This window comes from Cloeon dipterum, chromosome X (genome assembly GCF_949628265.1).
Source record: "Cloeon dipterum chromosome X, ieCloDipt1.1, whole genome shotgun sequence".
NCBI classification, from domain to species: domain Eukaryota; kingdom Metazoa; phylum Arthropoda; class Insecta; order Ephemeroptera; family Baetidae; genus Cloeon; species Cloeon dipterum.
The window spans coordinates 4,359,670-4,384,217 of record NC_088790.1 but is presented as its reverse complement, the minus strand read 5'-3'; the positions used below and the strand labels follow the sequence as shown (position 1 = coordinate 4,384,217).

Below are 24,548 nucleotides of genomic sequence, written 5' to 3'. Positions count from 1 at the left end.
TAACAGTTTTTACGTTTCCGCTTATTTTCGGCACGTCGTATTGAAATTTAGACTGAGTGATTCAGCTGCCTAATCTTAATCCAACTCTCAGGAATTTTTTCGTGCTGCCACAAATGAAATTCCAGCTCTAATTTAAATTGATTTCGAAATTATTGGTAATTTTCCTCAAAGTCTCATTGCTCGTTTAAAACATTTCCACACAATTCACATCATGAATGTCCAAAAACAAATTAAATAATATCCCTAAAATCAGAACCTAATAGTGTCTTTTTCAATTATCGACAAAGAAAAACTCCAGAATTTTGTGCGTGTTTCATTGGTGCGTGTTGATGAACTTTAAACGTATTATTTCCACTGCCACGTACACTGAGTTGCAGGCAAAGTCGAGGCATTTGCGGTCTGTATAATTCGTAATTAAATCATCAGCAGTTCTAGTAATTGTCGCATAAAATAACAGACACTTAGCAGTGGCGCCGCAGGAAGTGCCTCTAGCGCTAGGCAAATTGCATAATTTAGGAGGCGCCGGCAAGCTGCCGGTTGCCAAACTTTCTACGCAAGAAGGAATTAATTAGACCATCCCTACGACCTAGAAACTTTCCTTTTTGGCCGAATATATGACCAGAAGAAAAATAAGAGTTTGTGAAATAATTTTCATACCTGGTCCGACACCATTTTTCACTTTCGTGGACAATAAATAAACTTTGCAGACGGAAATAAGGGAAAATCACAGCACGTTAAATAATTTCCCTCTATCGCAGAGCAACTTTTGACAAAGTTCCGGAGAGACGCGTCGGCCGCAATAAAAAAGCGCATTTCTGTGACAGGGAAAAATCGATTCGGCCTAGACGCTAGCTGTTTTTGCCTGCTGCTCCTCTTGCCTGCAGCGATATATGCGTGCGGAGAGATAAATGATTACATCTGTAGACGGTTGTTTGTTACTTTCAGCTGAGATTGCTGAAGGGCGTTTGCGAAAACGAAACCTTTCAGACGATTTATTTCAACGCTGGAAATGTCGAAACCGCGAATCACATATCACACCACTCATTTCTTGCGGTTCGTGGTTCTTGAATCGAGCGCGCGTCTAATTTAAGTGGATTGTAACAGGAAATATTGAAATTAAGTTTGTTTTCCTTTGATGATTCAGAGGAAAAATTCCTTAAATTGTGATTTTACTTGAGGAGACAATTGATGCTCGCCGCTTGATTAGCATAAAAACTTTGGAGCTGATTTTGCCAGAAACTTAGGAAAAATTTAGCACTTCCCCGCGCAATTTACAGAGAATGTTTAATAATTATACTGCAAGCACGCCGAGGAATGTCGTTTAATTCACCATCTCTGGTGACAGAATTTCATTAGAGTGAGAGCAGCTAGCTGCCGGTGCGTTTTCCTGTGTCTCTAGATGCTTTTCTCACTTGTACTCTGCCTCCAAACCGATAACGTAAATCGAACTTCGCAGTGTGCAGCTCACAAACAATACAACTCTCATGAATTTCATACACACTCGCACGCGCGACTCCCATATGCGCCTGAGTAAGATCGTATCGGATTTCAAAATTGACTGTTGATCAAAGTTGTTTGATTCGCCTTCAGCGACAAACCTTTCGGGAGATGCAAATATTGGATACGGAGATAACTTGTGATTGAAAATCGGGAAATTTGACACTGTTTCTCGATTTGCGAAGCCGATACTGTGTACGGTAGAATAAACGGGGAAATCGCGTGGAGAGAGAGAGAGAGAGAGTTTTCATATTTTTTATATTTTAATTCCTACAGTGGGCTGCATGGCTTGCAGAATTAGTCAAAAGACATTTGTCTAGAATAAAATATCAGAATCATGGGTTGGAGTTGGCCTTTCTTGACTTTCTTTGGCTGATTTTCTGACGGCTGGTAATAAAGGGATTTTTTGTTTGAAGTCTCTGGAGGAAACCCCTGACAGCAATTTCTCCATCTTCAAGTTTCGTAGTGTCTGGAGATTGTTTAGCCAACCCAAATAAGCCTCATGGTTATCTTCTTTCATTTCTGAGGCTGTTCAGCCAGGTTATGACTGTTAGTTTTCGAGGGCATGATCTAATATTTAGGTTATTCAGAATTTTCAAGTTCAATTACGTAGAAAACACCAAACATTTGGATTAGAGGCAATTTGATTTGCCTCGAAGGCATTGTTTGTCCTGTGCTTTCTCCTATATTATATACACGCTGAACGAATGCGGATCATCCTTTTTTCCAATGTCTCTCAAAGTAATGGAAAACCATTCGAGCGTCCCGAAAATGTGCTTCTCCTTTGCGTACTCGATGATCCATCTGCTATATGGACTCAGAAGGCAAAATTGTGCAGTGGCCATAATCATCGATTTGTGGATTTCTGGGTCTTTCAGTTTATTGACAAGTTTCGGACAAAATGTTTTCGGATCTTTCGATTTTGCACTTTTCTTTTATTGTCAATTCTCAAACCAAGCGTTTCTTTCTGTTATTTTTCCTTCAGACAAACTGCAGGTATGATAGTAAAAAATGTTTTGCATGGGCTAAAATTAAGCATTCTCAATTATTTGCTCTCGGATGTACGCGAAATTCGCTTGGCTCACATTAGCGTGCAGATCAATACGACGAACTATCAAGCGGTGGTAAACATTGCAGGCGGCTCCAGCTGTGAGCAAAAAGTGATTACACGGCAGCAAAGTCGCTTCATTGGCGCCGCGTGTGAATTACCTTGCGCTGCGACAGCCATTTCGCATTATTTGCTCTTGTTTGCAAACTAGAATATCGCGGCCCCCTTTGACAACACAGACACAACATTGTTGTCATCGTTGACGACGCCGGTAGCGTACAAAAGGCGCACAGGCAGCTCATTTTCCGAACGCGAAACACGAGTATTATTCACATTCTCTACTCGCTCTGGCTGCGGCCGATATTAGTAGAGTGCTTCGCGTTTTATTTCGTCGTCGTCGTCGGCGGCAGCGGCGGCGGTGGCGAAAGCGAGTGGCGCACTGCAGCCCAGTGCCCGCGCCTCTCTTTTCTCTCCAGCGCATTTTCCGTCCGACCCAACGCATTACTTCTGCGTGCTGGAGCGTGTGTATTTCGCTGACCTTCCTGATAAATATTTCATTTGTCTCGCTGCTCAGCAGTTGAACCTTTTCCCATCCGAAAAAGGATCCGGTCATAATCACTGCTTAGCAACAGCACATAGGGGCACTTGCGACGCTAAAAAAGTGTGTTATTGATCACTATGCCCTTTTCCAGCGGTCCCGAGGGTAGAAATTAGCTTGATGAAAAATGCCGAGTGCAGAGTTTGTTTGCTCGACAGTCGAGCTGGCCGCCTCATCACAACCAAAATTTGAACTCTGCAGAGGCTCATATTATGTTTCTTTAGCTGAGCAATTAGGAAAAATCTAATTTTTTGTAGTGAGAGATTGCAATTAAAATTTATTCTGCCACTTCGCAGAGCTTAGGTTAGTTGTAACGGACGGAATGAAAACTTAGTCTTTGAATAGAATTCCGGTTATTTTTCTCTCTAAATTAGTTTGTTTTTGTTTCCTTTCAAGCGCAAAATTAGTATTTAGTAGAGCAAAAATTATCAACAGTGAAATTGTGCGTTTCAAGTGGTTGTTTTTATCAAAACAGATACTGAGGTTTTGTCCAATTTCAGCAAAATTTGTTCGGGTTACACATTTTGATCTCACAAAATGTATTAACAAAGAAAAGAAGTTTAACTGTCACTTAAAATAATTTTCCTATAGGTAGTTCGCATACATATTGTTGACTTTTTATTATAAGGAGATTTCAGCATAAAATTCAGACAACAATCTGGGAAAAAAATTTATGTATTTCTCAATTTTTATACTATTCCGAATACATTTTTAGTACTGTTACAAAATTTAATAAAAAAAAATATTAATATATTTTAGGAATCTATTTTATCCAACCCATATTTAATTTTATAATTAATTGTTTTGCTAAAAACTTTGAAGAAAAATTGAGTAAAAATTAGAATATAGATTAAAAATTGTAATTTTAATAGTTTTTGGAAGGGTATCTTGAGTTCTCTATCTCGCAATCCAACAAGATGCTACTCAAAGCCAATAATAATTGTGCTCAAAATACTAATTTTTGGTATGGAAGAACTCAAAAATCTCCCCTTGGAACTCACAAGGAGTTGATCATTGATTCTAACCCGGCCCAAAACAGTTATTGTTAATAATTATTTTCAATCGTTATAGATCTATCCGAATTCGGGTTAAAAATCCAAAAATTTGTAATTACCTTCGTTAAATAATATTAATGTCCCAGCAACAAGTTAGGAAATCAATTAATTTAATATAAATTTTAATTCTACGAAGAAAATCTTAAAAACTCAACTTCGAACCGTGACTGAAAATACCTTTATTGGGGGATATACATATATATATTTTTCGTATGCATGAAAACCGAGGTGACCTGAGAAAGTTTGTGATTTCCACCCTCTGCGAGATATTGGATTTGAAAATCTCATCTTGGAAGTTCTTAAGGAAAATATACCATAAAAGAAGAGAAGCCCTCATAAATTCTGTGTTTTTTCTTTCGTCAGTCGACTGCCAAGAGCGAAAACCGGCAAATTAATTGGCTCCTCCAAGACGGCGACCCGCTATATACATATTTATAAATTTCGCACCTCTTTGTAAGCCTTCCGAAAAGCCGCCATGAACGAAGGAAAGCGCGCCATAAAAAGCAAGCATAATATCATATCGGCGCAGCAGGCAACTGGGACCAAAGAGAGGCGAGGATAAATCGAGGAAAAACGTCAGGCTTATAAACGTCTCAGACGACTTTTGCAGGTCAGAACCGCTGCTAGACGTGGAAATATTCATTCAGCTTTTTAAATTTGACCCCATTTGCGCGAGAAAATTACTCTTTTCTTGGCAGTAGGCGCGGAAATAATTCCAACGGCTCTTGAAGTACCATAATAATCGCCGCAGGACCATGGAGAATGAAATTTGTAGCAATTTTGTCACTCACATGAAACTGTCTCAAATCCTCTTTTGATGATGGTGTAGACTCAAAGAATATTCAGTAAAATTTTTGAACCAAAATTTTGAGTATTTTCCGATGATTTAAGGTATTTTGAAAATATAAGGTTGAAACAAACTTTTTTTGAGGTATTACTCTATGCCAAACAGCATTTGTAATGAAAACATATTTTTTGAGTTGTAATATCAAATTTGTTTGTTTGGTGTTTAAAACCAATACTCTTAAAACCATCTATAACTATAGTCGAATATTTTTATGAAAAAAATTAGTCTAAAATTCAGAAATCCGGTCATGCGATCGCTTTAAAGTCGCATTTCCCGCCTCCGATAACGGCCCTCCCGGCTCATTTTTATTCCGGCAGCGGACAGTTCGAATTCTCAAGTGCCACTGTCATGATTCAGCCCCTGTTGCCACCTATTCCTACCCCTTGGCTCGCAATTTTCCTCTCGGAGGGAGGCAGTTCGTGTGTGCGACTCACTAGGTCCCATGTGGGCCGAGATGCTGCGAGATTTAGTGGCTTCATCAGGCCGTACGCAGCCTCCATCCATTGCCACCTCGAACCAGCGAGCAGAGCAGGACGAACGCGAATAAACGAACGAACCACCGTGCGCGCGCTTTGCTCATGTGTGCGAATCCGTCCGACCCCCGGCTGGGCTGCCTTTGTTAGCAGCAGATATACCGACACACTCTAATCTACTCGGGTTCCTGCTTTATTCTGCGCTCGGTCGGGCTGTTTGCTCGCGGTGTGCACTCACCACTGAAATATTCATCCGCACCTCTTTAAAATGTAAATGCGGAACATGGGTTCCAGCCTCTTCAAGGTTTTAGTTAAAATAAAAAAAATCCTTCGCATTTTTATGGCCATAATATATGTTGAATAATGCTTAAAAATGCGTTGAACTGCGATTTTCTGGCTTTATTAAGATCGCAAATTTCAAAATTTATGAAAAATACAGTGTTTGCTCAATTTAGATGGAATTAGGTTCGTATAGGCAACGTTTAACGAGACGAAACAAATAGTGGTGTTCTTTAAATTTTTCGTTTTCAAGTTTCAATTTATTGTTTTTAAGCATGGAAGCTTTTTGAACAAAGTAATTTTTTGGACAAATTATATAAACAGCCTTTCCCTGCTCTGTTGAGACTTTATAAACGATTACACCATACCTCAAAATAAAAAGATTTTATCGAAGACTATACGATATAGAAAGCTTTTTAAAACTCACCTTCCCCATTTAATATCGATATTCCCAAACAAGCCCTATCTGCGTTTTTCAAGAGATTTTCATTTGAACCATCCATAATACTCGGATAGCGTGCGTAAAATATCTTTTGTGGCGCGTTTTCTGCTTTTTACGAGAACTCCTCGTGGCAAAAAGGCGAGTTATGCGGGTTAACAGGCACTCGCCTTGCTTTGTTATCAGCACGTCAGGCAGGTTCTGCAGCCTGGCTGTTATGTATGTACGACTCATACGACTGTGCGTTCAGTTTATTGGTGTGAAAATTAACGAATTTTGCCCGTGGCTTTTTTTCGCCACCGCAGTCCTGGAAATGCGCCCGACCGCGCTTTGCCCAGTCAGTATTGCTTTGAAACGTGCTCAACGAACCCAAACGAACAAAATAGTGTAATATTTGCTGAAGACGATTTTTTTTAATTTAATAATCCTTAATAATTTATTTCATTAAAAAAAAACACTTAACAAAAATTCCTGACTGGAAATATTGTATTTTCTTTTTTGTCACATTATCAATCAAAAACTCGGCAAACCCCCAAACCTCAAACCCCTTTCCTGGACATAATTATAAAGGATATTGAGTAATGAAACAAAGGGTTCATCATATTTCTCTTTATTGCATGGTAAATGCGAAAACAATACTTTCCATCATATTATGATACATACTGGAATTGAATCTTGCCGCTGAATTTTAACAAGTGTGGTCAACATCAAAAATTTCCAAACAACGCAGCAGCGTAGAATTCGTAATATAACAATCTTTGCGCTTGTCACTAAATGATATGAGTTCCAACGGAATTAAGATATATATTATTTAATTCAAACCGGTCAGGGCGCTAAAATTAAACACTAGTAGTTTCCATCTGTATCTACATAATCGCACCGAAAAAATATGAACGAATTATTTATTATTTGATCACGTTTGATCATTATTGTACACGAACCATTCATACATGTTAGTAAATGGAATGATCAATCTTTTCCGTTTGCGCACAACCCAAGAACCGACAAACAGCACGCAGGCCGGAGTGGATTTTATTGTATTATTTTTTTATAATACACGATTATACATCAGAATTTACAAACGCAAAATTCGACTGGACTATGGACAGAAAATTATATTGATTTGCTTGTATATCACAACAACGATAACTCGAACGACTAAAGCTAGTGCGAGACCTGATGGAATGCCTGCTGTGACGGGATTTTTTTTGTATATTTTTTGTTTACTTCTGGTTGTGGCGGGAGTCGCGGGGGTAGAACTCGGCGAGCACGTTGGCCGGGATACGCTTGAGCATCTCCTTGGGGAAGATTCGCAGCAGCTGCCAGCCGATGTCGAGCGACTCGAAGACGGTGCGGTTCTCGTAGCTGCCCTGGGTGATGAAATTCTTCTCGAATTTGCCGAGGAACTCCAGATAGAGCAGGTCGTCTGGGGTCAACGCCTCCTCACCGACGACGGCCTTCATGGCCTGCACGTCCTTGCCGATGGCGTAGCACGCGTACAGCTGGTTGGACACGTCTGAGTGGTCCTTGCGGGTCATGCCCTCGCCGATGGCGGACTTCATGAGACGCGACAGCGACGGCAGCACGTTCACGGGCGGGTAGATTTGCCTGTTGTGCAGCTGCCGGTCAACGTAGATCTGGCCCTCGGTGATGTAACCAGTCAAATCGGGAATGGGATGCGTGATGTCGTCGTTGGGCATGGTCAGAATGGGGATCTGCGTGATGGAGCCGTTGCGGCCCTCGACTCGTCCCGCACGCTCGTAGATGGTGGCCAAATCGGTGTACATGTAACCGGGGAAACCACGACGGCCGGGCACCTCCTCGCGGGCGGCAGACACCTCTCGCAACGCCTCGGCGTACGAGCTCATGTCGGTCAGGATGACCAGCACGTGCTTCTCGCACTGGTAGGCCAGGAACTCGGCTGCCGTCAGCGCCAGACGAGGAGTGATGATGCGCTCGATGGTCGGGTCGTTGGCCAGGTTCAAGAACAGACACACGTTTTCCATCGAACCGTTTTCCTGGAATTAAATTATTTTTTAGTTTTAGTTAGAGTCAAACCAACCAAAACATAAACAAGGGAATTGTATAATGACTATTTAAAATTTTCGTGGCCGAGTAACAAAGCCAAACTGTAGAGGGATTTTTATTTAAATTTCCTGGACACCAAATTTTAGTAAGAATGACCCTTCAGGAACATTTAAAGGCCAAATCGTTCGTAAATAAAGTAATATTTGTTATCTGGGATGATTAATATTATCATTTCAACTTCATATTTTATCTCCTTAGAATCAAAACCCTCTTTTTTCAAAATTTCAACACTCGGGGTCAAAACTACAGGATAAAAACTTTAAATTTTAAGAGGATATCTCTTCTCAATCAAGAGTGTCGCTCTATCTTTCATTTTTTGGGGTAAGGGAACGCCTCCTTTCCCAGGCTTCAAACTTGGGAATCCCCCCCCCCCTCAGCTTATCAAAGGTCACTCTAAAATTTGAGTCCAATGTCTGTCCCAATTCTCCTGGATTTAATAAGGAGCTGTGAACCGTTCAATTTCTGGTCTCTTGCGTAAAAAACGGGATTTTCTCAAAATTTAAAACATAACGATTCATCTCATTAAGGAAAGTCTGCTTATTATTTCATTATGATTGGACAAAAATTTCCAACTATAAATGAAATAATAAAAAATCCCCACAATTTCGGCTTTGTAAATCAGTATTAAAAAATCGTTGGTCATTTTCTTCTTTTGCTGAATTATTCCAGGAAGAGCAAGAGCGTGCCAAAAATTTCACATCTGACACTAAGGTGATAATTTAGTTTGAAGTTGGTAAATACAAACTCCACAAGCTACGCTCTCTTGCTTTTAACATAATGTATTTTTAAAAACAAGGAAATTTAAATTTTGAAAAATATTTACAGCTTCAAAGTGTAATAATTAGTTTTGAAAGAACATCTGAATTTTGAGATAACAATGGACTGTTGCAATTATTCTCACAAACAATTCAATTTACCGGCTATCTAAAAATTCAGGGGGCCTTTAAAATAATATATTCGAATCTCACCTCGAAGTCCTGTTTGAAGAAGCGAGCCGTTTCCATGTTAACACCCATGGCAGCAAAGACGATGGCAAAGTTGTCCTCGTGCGAGTCGAGCACCGACTTGCCGGGTAGTTTGACCAAACCGGCCTGACGACAGATTTGAGCCGCGATTTCGTTGTGGGGCAAACCAGCGGCCGAGAAGATGGGGATTTTCTGTCCACGAGCAATCGAGTTCATCACGTCAATGGCCGAGATACCAGTCTGGATCATTTCCTCAGGGTAGATACGGGACCAGGGGTTGATTGGCTGGCCTGAAGGAGGGGAAATTGATTATAAACCTTTGATTTTATTATTTTTTTTTCTTTAATTACCCTGGATGTCGAGGTAGTCCTCAGCCAAGATGGGCGGTCCCTTGTCGATGGGCTTGCCGCTGCCGTTGAAGACGCGACCCAGCATGTCCTCGGACACGGGGGTCCTCAAGATGTCGCCCGTGAACTCGCAATCGGTGTTTTTGGCGTCGATTCCAGACGTTCCTTCGAACACCTGGACGACGGCCTTGGAGCCGCTGACCTCCAACACCTGTCCGGATCTCTTGGTTCCATCAGCAAGGGACAGCTGCACGATTTCGGCGTACTTGGGGAACTTGACGTCGTCCAAGATGACCAAGGGACCATTCACACCGGACACGGTTTTGTACGTCAGTCTCGGCTGCGAAATGTAGTCCCTGGTGATGGCCAAGGTGTGCTCCTTGTTCGCCTGGCTGCTCGAAATGTTTCCAAACGACATGGTCTGAAAAATTACAAATAAGAAGTGATTGAGATAGAATATAATTTATAACTGAGCTTGAAAAGATAATTACAGGAATAGGAATAATACATAGTCGTGTCTAAATTGTTTTCAGAATGATTTTATCAAAAATATTTCTCTCCTAGCGAGTTTTTACTGATAACAAATTTTCTGACTTTGTCTGTGCGACAGGTAGGGTCAAAGGTGGGCGTTTAAATGGCAACATGCCCTCAGGGCAAAATCGCGATTTTCTTCCAAAAAATGAGTCAAACTTGCGCCAATAAACACTTAAACCACAATAAATCCCGAGTATTTCAAAGAAAAACTGGAAAACCGACCCCAAAGTGCTATGGACGGACGGAAATCAGCGTTAAAATTTCCCAAGCAGTGCCAACATATGGTGAGAAGGAACCCTTATCGATCGGCCCCGACGACCGAAAAATCTGCTCCGCGTTTCTCCCACAGCGTTTGCGAACTAATCATGAAAAGAAATTCGCCTTACCACTGTCTGTTTTATGAACGAGACCAAAATACGGCCCTCAAAACCCGCAATCAACCAGGAGTCCTGTTTAAAGCCGACCGAATTCTCTGAAGGCAGTCAGCAGATCACAAGACCGAACAAGTTGAAGCAGCGCTAACTCGGCAGCTGAGCGAACGAGGCGCTGGTGGGGCGGCGCTTATTTTGAAAGTGGGGCAGCATAGGCAACACGCATGACACTGCCGACCAGCACACAGCCTATCCACTACCCACGTCTTCATTCTATCCTTTTTTTAAAACACAGCAACTCCGGAACTTTATGTTAATTTCAAGACATATTGTTTTGAAGATCGTCTTGAAAATTTTATACATTTAGTGGAAAAATATAAATGGTTTTGAGTGGAAAAAGGATATTAAGAATACCAAGAATGTGTTTCCAGATTCTCAAATTTTTGCTCTAAGATTTTGTATGACTATTTTTGTTTTAGAGATCATGTAAGGGTGTCTTGATAACCAAGTTTCACGGGAAAAATTAAAGTAAATTTCCCGGGAAATCTGTGTGAAATTTGTAGAAACAGGCTGCCAAAATCGTGAATATCTCGAGTTCCAATGAAGCTAGAGGATCCTTCAAATTTGTGCCAAACGATGCCTAATTAGATGGCTAGCAAAATTTTATGCTCAGTTAAATTTATTTAAAAATTTGAATTTATGAATTAAAAAAACCGTCAACCAAGTGTGCATCACATACCTGGAAATTTTTAGGACGGAGAAACCAAATGTTTTTTAGATATGGAGGATCAAAATGTGAAAAATTGGCACTTTTTGAAACCGGTAAATATAGTGAGGGTTTAGAAATCGCACGAAAAGATTGTTTTAACGCAGTAGGGAGTCTGCTACTAGGAGCCAGACAAGACCATTAAAACAGGTTAAAATTCAAACCCTGGCGCGTCAGATTAGTTCTGGCGTAAAAATACACGTTTTAGAAATGTCTTTTAAAAATGTTTTTATTCAAAGATGACAACATTTTAATAGCCGTTTAATTTTTCGAGAATTTCGAAAAATAATTATAATATTTATAACTGCATGGCTACTTTTGGGTCCTGAAATTATCAAAAAATGTTGTAAACGCGGCAACGCGAGATTAAAAAAAAAATAATTTTAAATAAAAATTATTGCTAATTACATGAAAAAAATAACAGAAAAATTGGTTGATTTCAGAGAGGAACTGAATTCGGAGAGTTGATGTTTTCTCTCAGCTACCTTCCCACAGCGGAAAGGTTGACCGTGGTAGTTGTCAAAGCACGCAATTTGCGCTTCCCCTTATCTAGCGAGACTGGCGATCCTTTTGTCAAGGTAAGTTTCAATAATTTTATATGAATATGAATTAGAAATTTAACATTTTCATCAGGTATATTTACTTCAACATGGTAAAAAAGTACACAAGAAGAAAACCTCAACAAAGAAGTCGGAGAAGAGTCCCATTTTCAACGAGGCGATGATTTTCAGTGTACCAGCTCATTCCTTACAGGTATTTACAATGATTCTAAATTGCTATTTTTTGTGTCCTCTGCTGAGCTTTATGTTTATTTTCAGACTATCCAGCTGCGACTGACCGTAGCTGAAAACAGTGGCGAGCCGCGGGCGTTTCCTATCGGGCACGTGATTGTTGGCTCACAAGCCTCCGGCAAGGCATTATCACATTGGAACCAAATGCTAACGTCATTAAGAAAACCCATCGCTATGTGGCACCCGTTGCGGAAGTGAGATGTGGGCCAAATATTCTATAAAATAATACTGACAAGCAGAGAACACCTTTTAATCCGAAAAATAAAAGCGTTGACACTTGTGCGTTTACTAGCAAAAAATTCAAAACAAAGCTTGATATAAGGAAAACATGCTTGGAAAAAATTAAAACTCAACTAAAATCACGCGATTTTCTCAAATTGGAAATTTTGGAAGAAATTTATATAGCTGATGCAAAGTTTGAAAATATGGCACATCATTAGATTCGTCTCGCTGAGCAGATTTAAAAAATTTCCGACCACTGTCAATAAATTGTGACAGTGAAATATTTTTTAAAACAAGTTTTGACTTTTAAATTATGATTTTTGGATTAAAAGGTGCACTCCCCTTGGATGAATACACTCTATAATATATATTATGCTGTAAAAGAAACTGACCCTGCACTTGAAATATAAATATATCACTTTTCTAAATGGTCTACTTGAATTTTTTCAAGTGACACAAAACTGTGTGTGTGTTATTTATTACTTGTAAAAATTTAATTAATATTCTGTTCTAAGTAGATACACTACAAACTGTACAATGTCATTGTGGTGTATGCGCCGTGCTTTACCTTATTATCTCGACCAATATATTTGGGCTTTACTGCTATTCTTCAAAGGACGTTATGAATATTCTTTGTTATTACTAGGAGAATTGTATAATTATACTGTGACTGAAAACGTGCCGTTGAAAAGCTATACTATAATCTTATCTCATTGTGATACCAAAAATTTAACTGTTAATGTGTAACTTCCTTAAAATAATATTAACAGAGTGACAAAACTCAATCTATGTAATATGAAGAAGAGTGTATTATCCTATGTAGAACAAATCAGACACAAATACAATTAACTCAAGGTAACATCCAGCCCAAACATTGAAATAAAAGTCAGCGCGCAGCAATATCTCTAATAATAGAGGCAGGGGCGATTTTGTTGCACGCAGGCGCATTTTAAATATTAATTTTGATATTTCCACATTCAAGCGGCTACACCTTTCATTTTCCTACAAGTAAGTGAAAATCAATGACAATAAAGGGTGGGTAAGGAAAATTATCTCAAACAAATCATTCACACATGGAATTAAATATGCGTGCAGCTACTTGGCAATATCTTAAAAATATTTTCAGTTAAAACTATTTGTCTAAAATTGACTGTTCAAACTAATATTATGTGTAATACTCATTGTAAACGCACAGAGTGTAGAAATTAATTAAAATTGAAAATGGTAAATAATGGCTTTTCCATTTCTATAGGTTACACAGATTTGGGAGGGTGACTTTGTGTCACCTTGAAAAAGCCAAATATTTGTTGGTCTCATCAAATTTAATTAAAGTTTATTCAAAAAGTCAGAGTCTCACTGTAAAAATATTGGTAATAAATCTGTGCACATGAATTATTTACATTTTCCAGGATTATAGAAGGACTGCAAGTTTCCAACCGTCTTTATTGTCATCCCGAAACAGAGAATCGTACCTCAATTTTCCTAAAATGTCTCGAATAACCCATCCATTTTACATTGTTGAAAAATTCAAATTAAAATAAACCCTTCTTTGTTTCTGATATCTGAAAAATCAATTGATTGAAAGCAAAAAATCTATTTTGATGCTGGAGCAGCGGGTCAATTTATTGAAAAAATACCTATATTGACGGTTGGAATCCCTAGCAACAAATTGTCTTGATATTATCTACAGAATTTTTCGAACTGTACCTTTGGGCTGGTTCCTTTGGTGGAAATACTGTATGAAAAATTAATAAAGAAATGGAAAAATAGTAAGTTTGGTTGAATAGTTATTTATTTCATATTGCTTAATGAATGGACAATATAGATAACGAAAAAAATAAACACAACTCCAAAAGCCCGTGAGAAATATTTTAATTGAATTTAATAGGGAGATAAATCAACTTAATCATAATTTAACAATTTTGTCAAATAAATGGGCAATCTGGATGACAAAATAAAACATTAACTGTGCATTATCTTCAGAGAAACATCGTTAAAGGATCTACAAACAATTAAATAGCACCTCAAACTAACATGTCATTTGGGGAAAGTACGCACTTTTAAGTTAACTCTTGGATGAAATGGAATCGTCGACACACAGTGCGACCAAGGATGAACCGTCAGCGATTTCAAAGGAAGATTTTCAACGGAATTTCGACTATGAGAAAAAAGAAGAAAGAGGTGAGTTTTTTTACATATTTTTTAAACTATCGATCCAGGGATATGAATTTAAGTGCAGTCGTGTGTGTATATTTACAATTTTGGACGGATTCAATTTGATTAAATATATAACCTATATGTTGTTGCCAGAATTCGGGGATTGGCAGGTCGACAAAGAAATACTTTTGAACTTTGTCAAGCGAACGATTCCAATAATTGATTGGCTGCCAAAATATGACTGGAGGAAAAATGGACCCAACGACTTGGTGGCTGGCCTCTCCATCGGAATGTTGCAAATACCTCAGGGTAGATCAAATTTAAAAATTATTAATAAAATTTAAATATTAAAATTAAATAACTGCGTAGGCTTAGGCTACGCTCTCATTGCAAATGTTCCTCCAGCTGTCGGGTTGTACATGTCAATATTTCCAATGATCCCCTACTTCATGCTCAGCACATCCCGCCACAACTCAATGGGTATGTCCAGCATCAGAATGATACAATTTAGAAAGTTGAAATAAGCCTCTCTGCCATAGGCATGTTCGCTGTCATCTGCTTGCTGGTGGGCAAAACTGTGGCTAAATTCGCAATGAACCCTAACTACGTGTATGAAGTCTACAAAGAAGTCAATGGCACCGATACACTTGTCAAGGAAATGTTTACTAATATGGAAGTTGCCACATCTATGACATTCTACTGCGCAATTTGGCAGGTAATTATATGCTAACTTCAAATGGCTCAAAATTTACTAAAAAGTGCAAAAATTAAGTAACAAAACCAATTTTAATGGTTATAACTTCTCTAATTAACCTGGCTATAACCATTTTAACATAATTGGTGTTTATTCTTCCTCTACAAGTCGTACAAGATAAAATCTTATATCTCAATTTTTATTTAATTCGTTAAATTCATCAGTTATTCGGAGTAAACTAATGGGCCAATTATCTCTGAGATTTTAATTTTATTTTTCTGTCCTGCGAATAGCTGCTACTCTATGCGCTTCGTCTGGGCGTGATTTTCACTTTTATGTCCGACGGTTTGGTCAGCAGTTTCCTCACAGGAGCGGGCGTGCACATCTTAACGCTGCAATTAAAAGAGATTATCGGCGTCAACGTGGAAGCCTACCACGGCATTTTCAACTTGCCATACGTGAGTTTATCTGGCCACGAATAGCCTAGGATTTTAACCAGTCCTTATCCCGCAGACCTACGGTGGTATTGCTGAAAAGATTTGGAACTCAACGCCGGAAACGAGGTCCACCATGCTTGTAGCGATCGTCATTTCGGCAATTTCTATATCCTTGCTGGTTTTCACCGCTTTTGTCCTTAAGGTGAGACTGGAATCAGCAATACAAATAATTTTTAAGCTAAAACATTTACGAAATGGCTCTGCACTGCGTGGATTTACTCAGGATTAGTAAAAATTTGGAACAAGCAGAGGCAGTATTTTTTAACCAAAACAAAATTCATACCAGAGTACGAGAATGTGGTGAATGTGGTACTTAATTTTTTCTAAAAATTTCACATTCGAATAAATAATCCAGTTCAATGTTCAATAATACACGAAAGGAACAACTTGCTATTTCACACTAGAAACAATTTTCAGGTTTTCCCGGCAAATCATTTAATTTTGATGCCCATTTCAGCCGTGGCTAAAAAAATATACTCATATTCCAATCCCCATCGAGCTGATCTTAGTGGTGGTCGGTATAGTCGTCTCCTCTTCATTTGACCTGCCAGAGAATTGTGAAATACGTGAAGTTGGAAAAATTCCCTACGGGTAAGTAGAGTTCGCAAATATCCGACTTTTTGCGGGGGTTTCCTTCATTTTGCAAAAATATGAAAGTATTTAATGTACGAGATGGCCAAACATTATTTAATAAAAATCTAGTGCTACTTATTTTTCATACACTCCTCGTCATGTTTGGCCTTTGATTCAGAGTTTAATTCGGAAATTCCCTAAAACTAGCTGATTTTCTAATTGCTTTTTTGTCACACAAAATCAAAATTCACGCAATTTGGGCAAAGTTTCACAGCGTTAATTTTTTGCTTTCAGTTTGCCATTACCGATAAAGCCGCACTACTTCAAGCTCTTAAATCTGCTTTTGGTGGACAGCTTTGTGACGTCGATTGTCGCGTTCGCAGTTTCCATGTCCATGGCACAGGTCATGGCTGAGGGGGAAGATTACGTAGTTGATCCCAATCAAGAACTACTTGCAATGGTAAGAAAATAGCTATAGCAACCCCTAAACACTTTACGAGTCTTACGGGGGTTATTTGTTGCATTTGTGATGGTAAGAATCCAAAATTTGGAGTTGTAAATAATTAACAACACGGAAAATTTGAGTTTTTACATTTTTGCAGTGGAATTTATCGAAAATTTAAATGGACACCACTCTGAAAATTTCATAGAGGTTCACACATATTTTAGGACAATTTTAAACCACATTTTTAAAATCCTGAGCATTTTTCCAAAATTTAAATTAGAAAAAATTAATCTCACATTTGGTGTTGATAGTTCGTTTAGATTTGCTGAGAGGAATCCAAAGCACGCCTTATTTTTTTAATTGCACCACAGAGGGAAATGAGCTGCTGATTGTGATATATCTGAGTGCTCCAAAAATTGTCCCATATAGAACCCATAAATGTTTTATCAGGCAATCTACCATAGGAATGAACTCATTGCTGGTGTAAATTGCGCTGAGATTGCTTTGACCTCATGCCAATTTACCATTTTTGGCTGAAATAAATCGCAATTAATTTTATAATTTTGAATATATTTCTTTAGGGCGTCGGCAACTTGTTCGGCTCCTATTTCTCCTGCATAACATTCAGTTCTTCTCTATCGAGAAGCGTGCTCGTCAGGGACTGCAAGGGCCAAACCCAGGTCACTGGCCTCGTTTCCTGTCTCTTCATGATTATTGTTGTATTCTCGTGCGCAACTCTCTTTGAAACACTCCCGAAAGTAATTTTTTATTTATTAAAATTTAACAAATTTTTTTCCAATTTTTCGTTTTTTCAGGCCATCTTGGCGTCCATCATTGTCACCACCCTCTTTGGCGTTTTTGCAAAAGTGTTGGAGATGCCCGATTTCTGGCGCCGCTCGCACATCGATGGCATCTATTGGCTGATAGTCTTCTTCATGGTTGTCGTCTTTGACGTGGACGTTGGCCTGGTCATGGGATTTATTCTCTCGGCGGGCACTATTTTCATGAAAAGTCTCAAAGCGGACACGTGCTTGTTGGGACGGGTGCCCAACACCGACTACTATCTCGACAAAGATCGATACAAAGTGGTAAGATTGCGATTTTATAATGATTTTAACCTGTTAAAAAACAATACCGAATGATTTTTAAATAATTAAAGGCTAAATAAACACAGGTTAAATAAGATTGTAAAAAAAAAATTTTGAAACACTTCTGTGCACAAAACTAAAATAAAACTGGTAATTTTACTATAGGCAAAAGAAGTGCCAGGACTAAAAATTGTGCACTACCGCGGAGGCTTGAATTTTGCCACAAGGTACAGTTTCAGAGATGAGGTGATCAGATTGACGGAAATCGACCCGAAGAGAGAGTCTAGAAGACGTAAAGAGGCTGCGATCGCTGCTGAGCAAGCGATGCAAAATGAATTGGAGCAGGTACTGTAGATACAAAATATCCAAAATATCTTAGTGACATACAGCTTTGTTTTTATAAAAAAGGAGTTAAATTTCGCTCTTGATGCCCACCACCTGAATTCATACGCCTCAAAACGTCAGATTTTGAATTATTCCAAATACCACCGCAGCTAAATTTTTTAGCCGCAATGCTTCTGTTTATTATAATTAAAATTATATTCAACTTAAAATTGGCTCATATTAAATTAAAAATTTAACAATGGGATTATTACGACTGCAGAGTGTCTCTCGATGATACAGTAATTTTTTCGAAAAAATAGCTAATGTTGCCTTCACTTAGGACATCAAATTTGATGTTAGTTTGATTGGGCTTAGCGAGAGAAATCCAAAAAATTGACTATATATCCGGGGAAAATACTGAAAATTCTTTTTTTTTTATCAATTTACCACCCTTATTGTGTCACCCTTTTTTCCAGCAAACACCTGTTATTCCAAACAGAGGCTATGAAATCTACAGCATGGAGCATAGTAGCAACATAGTTGCAGATCCAAACCGAATCTGGTGCATCATCCTCGACCTCTCCGCAATGAACAACATAGACCCTGCTGGGTCAGACATGATCAAATCGCTGGCCCATGACTACAAGCAGATCGACATCACTGTCTGCATCGCCGGCGGATCAGGTGATTTGCATAATTAATAATTCTCTATATCAATTGATTTATGTTTCAAAGACAATGAGTTTGATCGCATGAAAGAGTGGAAGCTGTTCGAGGGCGATGACGCTGTGCACGTGTTCACGTCGGTGCATGACGCCGTGGTTCACGGCGCTAGGGTCCTCATGGGATGGAGGAGGTTGGAATCTCTTATGGCACGAAGATATGAACTGAACGAAGTGAACAAAAACACTCAAAATCGAGCCAACCTTGCGTAAATCTTTATTTTTACGATCGCAATCGGTACAATCGAGAAAATTTTCCATTTGAAAATCTAATAAAAAATAGTACGTGTTGTAGTGCAAAAAAGCTTCCCTGTGTAACGAGAGCCATTATATATATAAGAATTCGCAATTCTTTCACTGTATTGTTTGCTAATTCTGCAATTTTTATGAGGTTAATTTAATTTTCCAATTTTCAAGCCTTAAAATTATTAAATTATCAAATTTAGGTAGTGTTTAAACGATAAAAACCCCAGATTAATCGGGAGGTTAATAGAAGTTGATATATAATAAAAAAATTAATTATAAGGAATAATGCGTCTATAATATTTTTTCTAATGAATATTTCATTTTGAATGAATTAATAATTAATTAAGCGTAATTATGCAACACAAAGCCTACAATCGTTTGTATCAATTTTTACATCTCTTTGCTGCGTCTCTTAAATTATTTCTTTTTGCTGAAAATTTCAAACTATCATAATTTTTTGTTTAATTTTAAAAGTGGATATTCTGGAAAAAAATATCGTTCACCCTATATTCTATAATTTTTCCAAAAATCGGCTCAAAAGTTTGCACACTATTGAAGCGGCGAACACTGTCTCCTCACTGCAAATTTACGATTCACTATCCAATTTAGGAAAATTTTTCTTGAAATTCTCACGCCATTGGATAGATCGCCTTTACTATGGAATCTAAATTGAGCGAAAAATCATGTTTCCCGTTAGATTTAACAAAATCTAAAATTTAACCTGTATCAACGACAAAAAATGCTTAACAAAGAAGAACGAACTGTTTACGTCACACCTTGCCAGCAGCAGATTATACTATTACCCTTCATTTATGTACTATAAAATTTAGAGAAAATATCGAAAATTTAATGTGATTTGATCCTCTGGTGACAGTAAAATCGGTAAAATCGCAGTATGGTTTGTTGGAAATTTTTACTTTTGATTATTTACTAAACGCGCTCCTCTCTTTTGATATACATAATTTTAATTAAATTAAATAATGGTATCAAATTTCATCTCGGGAACATGAACAGCAATTCTTGACGAATTTCCCGAATAACGAGATACCGCGCGTTGAAGGCAAATCAACATGCCACTCTGGCGGCCGGCTGCAAGTCACATAAGGGGGCGTGTCCTGTACACCAATACAATTTTGCTGAGTGTAAAAATTCAAGGAGCAAGAACATCAAGGGCTTCAAATCAGGAGGAAGAATTTGGTTTGAATTTGAAGCTTGTGTCCCCTCAAACTAAAATAGTGAGGTATTACCAAATGATCCATTAATCTGGTCGCAAAAACCATAAAAACATAAATATTTGCTGACTTTTGCAGCTCATGATGAGGGGCGTCGAACAGTTGGAAGACAACCCGAGAGACGTTTACGAAACAGCGGTTCGTCTACTGATGACAGTCGCTGACAACATTTTAAACAACCCGAGGGACATCAAGTACAGGCGTCTCAAATTGGCAAACAAGAGTGTATCTGAAAAATTGCTACCCGCCAGCGGTGCCATGCAATGTCTTTTCGAAATGGGGTTTGACGAGGTTTGTTTCGCTCAATTTAAAATGATAATAAACTACATAGCATAATTAATTTAATTATTATTGCTGTGTTAGGGCGATGACAGTCTTGTGTTGGCAATGTCCACGCCATTGAATGACCTGAAATCAATAAGGGACCAACTGGCTATACTGCAGAGTAAAATCGATGCTTCTAAATCAAAACCCAGACAATCTGGCGGTGCTGTTGCGTCGACGTCTGCTATAAAAATTGCTGAAGAACCACTGACTGAAGATTCTTACATAATCCCCACATTCCATCCAATTACTAGCTCAATGGTAGTGTCTTTTTAAATATTTTGCTGAAATTTAACGTTCCTGCTGACAGAGCCCGGCATTTTTACGCTCAATCGAATCCTACGCCCACAAAGTCCTGCAGTACGAGAGCAAAGCCATGCAGGACAAAGCCAGGAGAGTGGTTCCAGTAGAGGAATTGTGGGTCAGAGCTCAAAAGACCCTGCGAGACCATCAATCAGAAAAAGTTGGCGTTGAGGAGGCAGAAGATAAAGGTCTCCCGGATTTACTGCTTTACGAGTTACTTCAATGGTTCAAGTACGAGTTTTTTTCCTGGGTTGACCATCCTGACTGCATCCAATGCAAAGCAAAAACCAGCCCTGTTGGCATGAGTAAAAAGCCAGAGCATCTCAAGGTAACTTTTTGGGGGGATTTAAATAAATGTGAGTGAATAATTCATTTTAAGTAGTAGAGCTTAATGGGAGAAAAATTTAGAAAATGTTACATTATTGAATGTAGCTTTGAACTTTCTGAGTTTATAATGTTCAAATCTAGAGGAAAAGTCCCTAAACTGTGAAGTAGATAAATGATTTTACATTAAGGAGACAATTTATGCTAGCCACTTTATTAGCATGCAAAATTGTAAACCAATTTTCTCAAAACAGCAGCCTGAGAAAATTTTTATTTTTCTCATTTTTATAATATTTCAATTAAAAATATAAAGGATTTTCAAAAATTTTTACATTTTCTGAAAAGCTTTATTTTTTTTGTCAAATTTTAAAAATGTAATAAGTATGCATATTAAATTATGATATTCTTTAGGAAGCTGGCCGAACTGAGCTGTATGTTTGTCCTTCTGGTCATGAAACACCGTTTCACCGCTACAACAACCCTGCAATACTGCTGCAGACTCGCAGGGGCCGATGCGGAGAGTGGGCTAACTGCTTCACCCTGATATGCAGGTATGCTAGACAAACTCCATAAATTTCTTGACTCAACAAAATAATAAAAAACATGTTTTATAAAAATTAAAATTACGAAATGGCCGTTTTCTCAGGATCAGGGAAAATTGAGATTTTCTTGAATTCTAACTTCTTTTTTGTAATTTTGTGATCAGATGGGGTGCATGTGAGAACATCATCACCTGATTGTACTGCCATGTTGAATTTCAAATTGAATTTGAAACGATGGATGTTTAACAACTTTCATATTTGCAAAAATGTTTTGGAATTTTTTAGTGTTTCTTTAGTCTTTTATTAAATTTTGAATAATCTCTTAAAGATCTGAGCCTCTTTATTTTTCTTCCAAGTGAGATAAAATGTTGCTGTAAGTGTATGCAACATGCATAGAATATTTCAGTGAGTGAAACTCTTAGTTTTTGAGATACTATGGTAAATGTTAGTAAAAAGTGCAATTATTATTTTTAATTCGGTCGAAAAGAGGGAAAATTAAAATTAATGTTACCCTCGGAGCTTGCTGGGAGTCACTTTTGAGGTCAGATAAGACCATCAGAGCAGGCAAGACATCAAACCCTGGCGTCAGGGTAGCTCTCAAGCGATGGATATTGTTAAATATCACGTGTAGCCATATTAATAACACCTGATGGGTTCTGTATTTGTTCGATCTGCAAGGCCTGAACACCGGTAGAACGGCGAAGTTGGAAGCTTTAAGAAAATGTGCAATTTAGCACTTTGAAAGTCATCAGGGTGGCCAGGAAAGTGATTTTGGGCACATCAGGGGATTCCTGAGCAGGATTAACCAATTTTACAAGGCGCTAAAATGCACTACTGGTGTTTTGCGCAAATACTAGCTGTAAATAAATAACTCATTTTTGGGGTTTTCCGGATTTACCCCCAAAAAGGTCACATTTTGCGCCTTAAAAGTCAGAAATTTTGGGAAAATTACGATGGTCAAAAGTTAAAATATTCAGTCTTTTGGTAAAACCGAGTTTGTAAAAATCCCTATTTTTTGGTCATCCACGAGAATATTTTGATCTTCTATAACAAAAACAAGTGTTTCAGAAAAATGCACAAAATTGAAAAAAAAAACAGAATAAAACAGTTTTTTGTCTACCCTGTTCCTGAACTTCTTGGTGACTTCCAATTAGGGTCCAATTGCAGACCATTTATAAAATGTCTGCATAAATTAATTTCTTACTCTGGTTAACTATGCTGTTGTTAGGGCGCTCAACATGGACGCTCGGTTAGTTCACGACGAAACAGACCACGTTTGGACTGAGGTGTGGTCAGTGACCCAGCAGCGGTGGATCCACTGTGACGCCTGTGAAGCCATCATGGATTCCCCTTACACCTACCAGGCAGGCTGGGGCAAAAAGCTGAATTATGTGATCGCATTTTCAAGGGATGACGTCCAAGACGTGACTTGGAAATATACACAAGAGCCTGTGAAGGTTGTGATGAACAGGAGGAACCTTTGCACTGAAGAACAGCTACAGGTTTGTTTTTAAGTCGTGTGTGTTTTTTAAGGTTATGTGATAACAAATTTCTAGAACCTTTTAAATGTTCTGCGCTACCGATTGCAAGAGAAGGTGTCCTCTGCCCGGAAAGCATTTCTGCAGAATAGACAGATAAATGAATTGATGGCTATGATTTCTGTTCCTGGGAGTCACAGAGTTCTCAAAAACACAGAAACCCAAGGAAGGATATCTGGGTCGGATGAGTGGAGACGAAACAGGTATACAATTATCCAAGCTTGAATGCAAATAGAAATATTTATATGATCACCTTAGAAAGGAAACGGGGCAAATTAATTCAAATTGGGTTTGGAAGCCAAACGCTCAAGAACTTGAAGCTGGACGCATGCAGATCAAATTCTCAGCTGCCCAGAATCTTTATGTTAAGGGTACAGAGGAAAAGATGAATGGTTGGGCCAGTGGCGTCATGTCTGCAATCAACATTGCCAGGAAGGTGGAGAGGGATTGGAAAATGGTGTATTTGGCCAGAACAGGTACTTGAATTTCAATTATCAAATAATGGCTCAGCTGGAGCATGAGTTTGGCTTTGTAACTCAGCAGCTATTAATCTTGGCATATTAATCGGGAAGCTGATTAAAAATAAAACTCTAAAAGCCGTTCAATTTACCCAAAACACATTTCGCAAGTGTGAAAACGAAAAATCATTTGAATTAAAAAATGATAAAATTTAAAATGCAGTTGCATTGCAAGAAAAAATGCGTTTTAATTGTATTTAATTTATCTCTATCTATTCAGAAGGAGCAGTGTCTGATGATGGCTCATTAGTATGGCGGATTGAAGTGCCCAAATCACACAAAATAGGAGGTGTAGAATTGACCTTGCCAGCAGCGACGTTTGATAGTGGAAAAATTCGCTGGAAGATTTGTGGGGAGAACCCAGATTTATGTTTTATGGTGCCGCATGGTAGGAAATAATTTTAACTTTAAAGAGAGTTGGTTCACTCACTGTGTCCAATTAAACAGGTCAAACAACGTTTAAAACTAGTGAACTTGCTGGATGCTCTGCAATTACAATCAAGGCAGATTTGACTGGAGGAAGTGGAACTTGTGCTTGGCAACACGCTCAGATTTCTCGACAGCTAGAAAACGACAGCGAATTTCCTTTGCAGTTTGATGTTGAATTGATTAAATGATTTTTTCATTGGCAATGCTATGTGCTATTCAATAAAATAAAATATATTTATATCTTCTATTGTTAAGAAAATTATATTTTTTTA

General features: G+C 38.3%; 4 protein-coding genes across 5 annotated transcripts in view; 3 read left to right on the top strand and 1 right to left on the bottom strand.

The window, feature by feature from the left end:
* The window catches only part of Syt12 (Synaptotagmin 12), a 30,415-nt gene extending 16,322 nt beyond the window's left edge, over nucleotides 1–14,093 (top strand). For both annotated transcript variants that reach the window (XM_065494769.1, XM_065494768.1), the window contains 3 exons: nucleotides 11,751–11,885; nucleotides 11,941–12,060; nucleotides 12,126–14,093. In XM_065494769.1, the coding sequence (XP_065350841.1) occupies nucleotides 11,751–11,885; nucleotides 11,941–12,060; nucleotides 12,126–12,296 (426 nt within the window). In that variant the 3' untranslated portion in view covers nucleotides 12,297–14,093. The remainder of the gene's footprint in view (nucleotides 1–11,750; nucleotides 11,886–11,940; nucleotides 12,061–12,125) is intronic.
* Nucleotides 6,831–10,717, bottom strand: Vha55 (V-type proton ATPase subunit Vha55). Its single transcript, XM_065493517.1, has 4 exons — nucleotides 10,557–10,717; nucleotides 9,640–10,057; nucleotides 9,293–9,579; nucleotides 6,831–8,254 (listed from the first exon to the last, which is right to left on the bottom strand). Exons 2-4 carry the CDS (start codon nucleotides 10,052–10,054, stop codon nucleotides 7,460–7,462), a joined length of 1,497 nt encoding a protein of 498 aa, XP_065349589.1. The 5' UTR covers nucleotides 10,055–10,057; nucleotides 10,557–10,717; the 3' UTR covers nucleotides 6,831–7,459.
* Nucleotides 14,094–14,401: 308 nt separating the features above from the next.
* Nucleotides 14,402–19,055, top strand: LOC135945252 (prestin-like). The gene is made up of 13 exons (XM_065492813.1): nucleotides 14,402–14,501; nucleotides 14,631–14,786; nucleotides 14,847–14,957; nucleotides 15,017–15,192; nucleotides 15,465–15,629; nucleotides 15,685–15,810; nucleotides 16,126–16,259; nucleotides 16,536–16,701; nucleotides 17,268–17,444; nucleotides 17,502–17,774; nucleotides 17,940–18,119; nucleotides 18,575–18,782; nucleotides 18,834–19,055. The coding sequence occupies exons 1-13, from the start codon at nucleotides 14,402–14,404 to the stop codon at nucleotides 19,031–19,033; spliced, it is 2,172 nt and encodes a 723-aa protein (XP_065348885.1). The 3' UTR covers nucleotides 19,034–19,055.
* A 1,139-nt stretch (nucleotides 19,056–20,194) lies between these two features.
* On the top strand, nucleotides 20,195–24,535 carry Pngl (N-glycanase Pngl). Its single transcript, XM_065493227.1, has 10 exons — nucleotides 20,195–20,306; nucleotides 20,377–20,589; nucleotides 20,662–20,883; nucleotides 20,933–21,253; nucleotides 21,661–21,800; nucleotides 23,020–23,293; nucleotides 23,348–23,532; nucleotides 23,588–23,805; nucleotides 24,068–24,235; nucleotides 24,295–24,535. The coding sequence occupies exons 2-10, from the start codon at nucleotides 20,380–20,382 to the stop codon at nucleotides 24,462–24,464; spliced, it is 1,908 nt and encodes a 635-aa protein (XP_065349299.1). The 5' UTR covers nucleotides 20,195–20,306; nucleotides 20,377–20,379; the 3' UTR covers nucleotides 24,465–24,535.
* The last annotated feature ends 13 nt before the right edge of the window (nucleotides 24,536–24,548 follow it).

What these genes read in the sequence shown, in the direction of transcription:
- Vha55 (XM_065493517.1), bottom strand. Translation starts at nt 10,054, where the DNA reads ATGTCGTTTGGAAACATTTCGAGCAGCCAGGCGAACAAGGAGCACACC. An exon ending in GGACTACCTCGACATCCAGG is followed by an intron (nt 9,580 to 9,639) that starts GTAATTAAAGAA and finishes CCCCTCCTTCAG; the next exon opens with GCCAGCCAATCAACCCCTGG. An exon ending in TCTTCAAACAGGACTTCGAG is followed by an intron (nt 8,255 to 9,292) that starts GTGAGATTCGAA and finishes ATTTAATTCCAG; the next exon opens with GAAAACGGTTCGATGGAAAA.
- LOC135945252 (XM_065492813.1), top strand. Translation starts at nt 14,402, where the DNA reads ATGGAATCGTCGACACACAGTGCGACCAAGGATGAACCGTCAGCGATT. An exon ending in AATGTTGCAAATACCTCAGG is followed by an intron (nt 14,787 to 14,846) that starts GTAGATCAAATT and finishes ATAACTGCGTAG; the next exon opens with GCTTAGGCTACGCTCTCATT. An exon ending in ATCCCGCCACAACTCAATGG is followed by an intron (nt 14,958 to 15,016) that starts GTATGTCCAGCA and finishes TCTCTGCCATAG; the next exon opens with GCATGTTCGCTGTCATCTGC.
- Pngl (XM_065493227.1), top strand. Translation starts at nt 20,380, where the DNA reads ATGATGAGGGGCGTCGAACAGTTGGAAGACAACCCGAGAGACGTTTAC. An exon ending in TCGAAATGGGGTTTGACGAG is followed by an intron (nt 20,590 to 20,661) that starts GTTTGTTTCGCT and finishes TTGCTGTGTTAG; the next exon opens with GGCGATGACAGTCTTGTGTT. An exon ending in GCACTGAAGAACAGCTACAG is followed by an intron (nt 23,294 to 23,347) that starts GTTTGTTTTTAA and finishes ACAAATTTCTAG; the next exon opens with AACCTTTTAAATGTTCTGCG.